General features: G+C 52.4%; 1 protein-coding gene across 1 annotated transcript, besides 5 other annotated features; it reads right to left on the bottom strand.

Annotated features, from left to right (window-relative positions):
• Positions 1–199: 199 nt before the first annotated feature.
• Positions 200–267: a microsatellite.
• Positions 268–606: 339 nt separating this feature from the next.
• Positions 607–658: a microsatellite.
• A 311-nt stretch (positions 659–969) lies between these two features.
• Positions 970–1,006: a microsatellite.
• Positions 1,007–1,211: 205 nt separating this feature from the next.
• Positions 1,212–1,230: a microsatellite.
• Positions 1,231–1,340: 110 nt separating this feature from the next.
• On the bottom strand, positions 1,341–6,092 carry TraAM80_09573 (putative phospholipid transporting ATPase-like protein; the record flags this gene model as incomplete). The annotated part of the gene is made up of 1 exon (XM_029386248.1): positions 1,341–6,092. The coding sequence occupies one exon, from the start codon at positions 6,090–6,092 to the stop codon at positions 1,341–1,343; it is 4,752 nt and encodes a 1,583-aa protein (XP_029233895.1).
• A 245-nt stretch (positions 6,093–6,337) lies between these two features.
• Positions 6,338–6,385: a microsatellite.

Consider the following 6,385-nt stretch of genomic DNA (forward strand, 5'->3'; position numbering starts at 1 on the left):
GCATTACGGGGCGGAATATGGAGTGTGGGAGGGTACGACAAAATGCAGCAACAAAGCAAAAAAGAAAAAGAAACGCACACACAATAGTGAGAAAGATGGGAGGAAACAACAACCAGAGATAATGGAGACTACACCAACAAAGTGCCTGTAGTCACACACACGTATTATACGAAAGGATAAATGCGCCTAGAAATATATCCACATACACGCACGCACATACACACACACACACACACGCACACACACACAGAGACGCACACACACACAATGGAAGGTGCATATTTAAAGTGAGAGAGGAGGAGAATACATGCACGTGTCAAATAACAGCAAGCAGCTAATGCGACCAACACGAACCACCTTTTCGCGTACTTTATTGTCTTTCCATTTTTTCCGCCGCTGCTGTTCTGAGCATATGTTAGTTTCCAACATTCCTGTCATAAATTGATTGCGTCGCAGTCACACCTAAACGCCCATTGGCGGATCTGTGGAAGCAGACCCCACCACCACACAGGAGTAGAGTAGACATATACATTTAAGCATAAAACGCATAAAAAGAAAAACAGATATATTTATGTATGTCCAATTCTCAGGTTTATGTCAACCCCACTCTCACTCTCCCTCTCGCATCCTCCTCTTCCACTGCGCCCTCCACCCCCTCGTTGACGTTGCTTGCAACTGGACAACACCCCTGTGTTTTTGTTTCTGATTTTCATCATTATTTTACCGCCATTCACGCTGGAGGCGGCTTTGGCTCCACACACACATAAAATACATGCGGGCAGGAATACGCACGTATTGATGTAGATGCAGAAGTATCACCTCTCGCTCGATCCCCTACTTCCCTGCATACCAGTGTCACGTTGTCTTTTGGACAAGTCACGAACCTGCGGTTGTGCTCTTTGACTTGTTTCTGGCTTGCAGGGACGACAGACCGGCCTTTTTGTGAGGCGCCGTGTTGGGAAGACCCGCAAAAAAACAAAAAACAAAAAACAAAAAAAAACAACAACATATCTTTCCCTCCATAACCGCACGTATCGGCGGTGTGTAGCGCCACAACAGTGCTGGTAACGACGTGCAGTGATAATGCCCTACATGTACGAAAATGCAGGGCGCTAACGCTGTACCGTGCCGACAAGCACAAGTTGTATATATATATGTATACAGATGTATACACCGGCGTTACTACCGCTCACACAACGAGCAATCCAACGAAAAAAAAAAAAAAAACAACGCCCCATTTCCGTATCTTACATCTCTTTCTCACACTCTTCACTCCTTCCGGCCACATCCGTGCGGATCGCCTCCGCCAGCAGCCCCTCACCCCCCCGTGTCCCCAAAACTCAGCGGAGACATCGTACGCGCGTTTTGTGCGCCATTCGGTACGGCGAGCGCCACGCCGCCTGCATAGCGGGTCCGCCATTTGTCCACGGCCAAAACAGTGCAATGTACGTGTTCACCGCCACCCCGTACACGATGAAAAGACCACTGGTCAAGAGCATCAGCATCCAAAACTTGTTGGTTCGCATCAGCTCAAAGGCGATCCCCACACACCAGTTCGACCCAAGTACATTAGGCAGCACGGAGTACGCAATCGTCAGCAGCGGGATCGCTACGAAGCCTAAGGCGATGACGGCGGCTGAAAGGACGGTGTAGTACGTCATGAGAGCTGCGACACGGAGGTTCAGCAGAAACAGCAACATCACAAAAAACAGCATTCCGTAGTCCTCAATGGAGGCAGTGCGGTGCGGGTACAACTCGTCCCATTTCCCCACGGTGTAAAAAACAGCGAAGAATAGCATGAGCCCATCCACGACCCCGTCGAACAGCCACTTAAGGATGTACGGCCAGCTGAAAAACATCTGCTCACGTGCCAGTGCCGGGTAGAGAGACGGAAGGGACTCGGCCAGCTCGTCGTCGACGTCCTTGTCAAAGATACCAAGTATCAGTGGCTGCAGAGAGCAAAAAAAAAGATTAAACATCGCAAGCAGCCAGGAGTCAACCAAAACCATGCCGGAGAAACCGCAAAAAAAGGCGTATGTCGCGAGTCCAGTGCACAGCACTACACTCTTGTAGAGGCTAAAAATAACACAGTGGGCGTCGCGGTACATGGCGAAGCGACCATGCACCATCAGAAGCCGTTTTAAGAAACGGAACTTGGGGATGGCGTAGTCGCTGGACAACTCCGCCTGGGAGCCCTCCAGCCCCATAATGCCAACGCCAATGCGACTCTCCTGAATCATGGATACATCATTTGCGCCGTCGCCTATGGCCAGGGCAACAGAACGTGTGTTTTTTTGAAACAGTTTTACAACCCGCGCCTTTTGCAGCGGCGTCATGCGACAACACACCGCACTGCGGCAACGAATGCCAAGCTTAAAAAACCTCTGGGTGCAGGCCTCATCTGTGAAGATGATGTCCAGCGTCCGTCCATCCACCACTAACACCACCGTGTGAGTATTGTGATGTATCTCGTCAGAGGCGTCACACTTTTGTACGGCCGCCTCCATCTGCTCCTGCAGAGATCTCCACACCGCGGCATCAGCGGCAGCCTCGGCAACGCCGACAAACCCTGCAGAGACATCCGCAAGATCCAAATGTACCAAACAATCCCCAAACCCGGGGTCAATGAGGCCACTTGTTCCTGCAATCGTCACCGCCGTCTCCCGCTTGTCCCCTGTGAGCATCCACACAACAATTTCTGCCTCCAAGAAAAACTTTAGCGTTTCCGGAACCCCTTCTTGAAGCCGATCCTCCACCGCCGTGGTGCCCACGAGATCCACATCCTTTTCTAGCATCGCATAGACGGCATGCAGCTTATCACTGCGATCGTGCATAGAGCACTGAGCCTCGTTGAAGCACGGTAGCCATCCTCGCACTTCGCTCTCCGAAAGATAACGTTGCCCCATGACAAGTGTACGAAGCCCCTTCTGTGCCATCGTTTCCAGTTTCTGCTGAAAAACAGGCTTCAGCTCAACATTTCGCGGATTATTTTTATTTAAAATGGGCATCATGCTGCTATCCGCCCCCTTGACAAGCAGCAAGTAGGGGCGTTCCTCATTAATGAAACGTAAGGCCCCAAGACCGCCTTGCACGCCAGCCACAGCAACATCCACCTTGCTGATTGTGTCATCCCTCTCGTTCTTGCCAAGGGGGGATTCTGGTGCGAGAGGAAGGATGTCAACAATTTGGACGGACCGCCCCCCTCCTTCTCGCAATGTAAGAAATGATGTATTGATGGTGGATTGACGGTGGTAACTTTTATGCGTGTTACTCTGCTCAAACACCTCAGTGTCACATTCAGGACGACGGTACAATAAAATGCTCATTAACTTCCGTTGCGGCGTAAACTCCAGTTCAGCAACGATCTCGTAGCACATCATCCTATTCACAGCCTTTATAAAGATATGCTTCGCGGTTCGCTTCTGCAGCGAGAAGAGATTATCGCGTGCTGCTGTCACCAACGCAATCTCATCCAACGACTGAGCCTCATATATCTTTGACTCGTCCTTAAGTCCACTCACAAGTCTTGACATGGTGGCGGGGCGCTGGTGCATCTGTATATCATTGAAGCGTGTCGCGTACCAACCTGAACTTCCTGCACGCCCCTGCAGCAGCCGACCGATCCCGTCGGTGCTGCTATGGAAAACAGAATGATTTTGCTGAGGGTTGGATGCAGCTGAAGAAAGTCCAGCCGGCATGGATTGGTTTGTAACCGGGACTTCTCTTGCCTCACTACTCATCCTTGGAAAATGTGGCGAGCCAGCCTCACACACTTGCGACCTCTGCGAAACACAACTCGAGGAGAGCAAGGCACCCTGCTCCACGGAGGAGCGGTCAAAGCTCACGACGGAATGACACAGCGCAAGCGCCCGCAGATACTGAAAGAGCGGCTCTGACTCCATCGCACTCTCATCGAAATCAAAGCGCATAGCAAAATCGCAGTGGGGAACAGGCGCCACGGCGGCTATCTCTCCCCCACATTTCTGTAGGCGCGATTCCAAGAGATGCAGAAAGTCTTCACCAAGGCCACCAGGCCGCTTCTGTTCATTGTAGTCCTGCGTTGCCGTGCATCCGCCCACGTACTTCATGATGTTTTCCGTCAGCGTCCCGGTTTTATCGGTAAAGATGTACCGTACTTGCGCCAACTGGCAATTTAGCTCCGAGGTTTTGGGCCGCGAGTAGCGCAGTTCACCAAGGAATTCATCATAGTTGGCCATTCTCCGATCGTGGGTGATGAGGACCATCTGCATTGCCTTGTTGAACTCCAGCGTGACGTACATGGAGAGTGGAATTAGATGGGAGAGGAGGATAAAGTTGGTGAAGTACCGCCACCCAAACATTTCTCTCGGGGAATAGCGTGAAAGGCTCCATTGAATATACCACGTCGAGTACCCGCTGCGTGTGCCCGGTGGGGCTGCCAGGTGCGAGTTCCGCCACAGCACCGCGAGTCCGCAAAGGAAGAACAGAAACGACTGATGCAGCAGGAGGAGGAAGCAGTTAAGGATGTTGATACGCCTGGCAACCACAGACATCTTCTTGGGCTTAGACCGCAAATTAAGCAGCATCTTCGTATCCCTCCCCGTGTAGACCACCACGCAGAGGACCCACTCCGTGTTACGTATCACACATCCGCGAGGTAGAAATTGGTCAATGCCCAATGGAACCATCTCACCATCTGGCATCCACAGCTGCCCAATCCAGGAGTGAAGTTCGCTGCACGGGGGGGCGCCAAGAAGCAGGACACCTCTATTGTTGTAAATGGTGCTTCCCTCACCGCTCCGCTCAACGCTGTTGGAAACTGTTTCCCCAGTTGGTACTTGCAGCATCCCACCATTCGGGAATAACAACTGGGAGGAGCTCCGCCGGTGCAGCTGCTGCTGGTGGTGGTGGTGATGGTGGTGGTGGTGGTGGTCCATCGCGTGTTTCTCCTTGTACCGCTGCGACAACTCCAAAATGTGGGACGGCACCGGAACCTCGCGCCCCACTACAAACTTCTCATCGAAACTGAGCTGCCGCCGGTGAGGCGTCTGAACCTCCGTCGCTGGGTGTTCCCAGATGCCATATGTCTTGGAACGCGTGTGTGCGCCCGGCCTTAACGAAAGTAACGGGGTCCCATGGCTCGACACGGGCTGCACAGAGAAGGGACACCCCTTTTCACGAACCACCTTTCGCAGTCCAGGCTGCGGCACCCTCGCGGCGGGCTCCGCCCCCTCCGTCCTAAAAGCCTGGGGCGGTACCACCGATAACTCTACAGGTGTGGGGGCATCTACAACATCACCTGCAGCGACAGCCGCACTCCATGATGCCGTTGTGCCTTGCGCCAGAAAATGTGCCCGCATCGCAGGATCCGGGAGACAACGTTCAATGATGTCCTCTGCTACCCCAAGCGCCTCAATTGTCTGTGCCTTCGCCCGTCGCGACTTGGCGTTGGTCTCCCCGTCCAGGTTGGCTGTCTCAATGTACGCAATGCCCCCGGCAAGGGAGGAATTAAGTAGCACCACATCCGCCAATACCTCCTCTCCAAGGGCGCAAAGCATCACATCACCCACACGCACAGAGTGGGCAGGTACGCCAACAAAATTTTCTCCTCTTAACACATACGCCATCATGTTGTTTGCGCGCCTATCCGACTGACGTCGCCTCCCGTCTTCCCACAGGTCCTTGGCGATGGCTGCCCCAAGCACGATGGAGAACGGCACACTCAGGCTGAACGGATTTACCGGGCTTACGCCAGGAATAATACAAAAAAGCATGACTACCAGAAAGTATATATTTGACACTCTTTGGAACTGGCACAACAGACTATGCGGAAAGCACGTCAAGCTGGTATACTTGGCAGTGCGGATAGAATTGTCAGGGTAGTGGTGTGCCGCATTGAGGTCTTCACGTAGAACATTTACCTCAACAAACGACGCGGACATAAAGGCGTCACTACTAGCTGCGCTATCCTCCCTCAACTCTTCCCTCTCCACACCAGTGACAACCCCTGGCACCGCCTCAGCCCCCAGCGACGGAGGCGGGCCCCGACGCCTCACGCGTCGACAAAAACGGCGCCAGAGACGGGCGGCCTTGCCAGTTATTCCAAAAAACATCCGTCCGTTTTATTCGTAGTGGCTCCTGATATATATGTGTACTCTGTGCACGGCTAGCACAGCCAGTGACAGGAGCAGCAATAAATCAAGGTGAACACGCACCCAGTGCACTTCTTTTAACGTGGTCTCGGCGGTCTTCTCAGAACAGCCGTGAGACACGCACGTGCACCAAGAAAGTGTGTGAAAAAGAGAGCCCAGAAGACTTAGCCTGGTAGGCACACAGCCGCTGCAACCACAGCAACCTCTATATATATATATATATATATATATATATATATATATATATATATATA

This window comes from Trypanosoma rangeli, assembly GCF_003719475.1.
Source record: "Trypanosoma rangeli strain AM80 chromosome Unknown Tra_15.4_contig_00621, whole genome shotgun sequence".
Lineage (NCBI taxonomy): Eukaryota > Euglenozoa > Kinetoplastea > Trypanosomatida > Trypanosomatidae > Trypanosoma > Trypanosoma rangeli.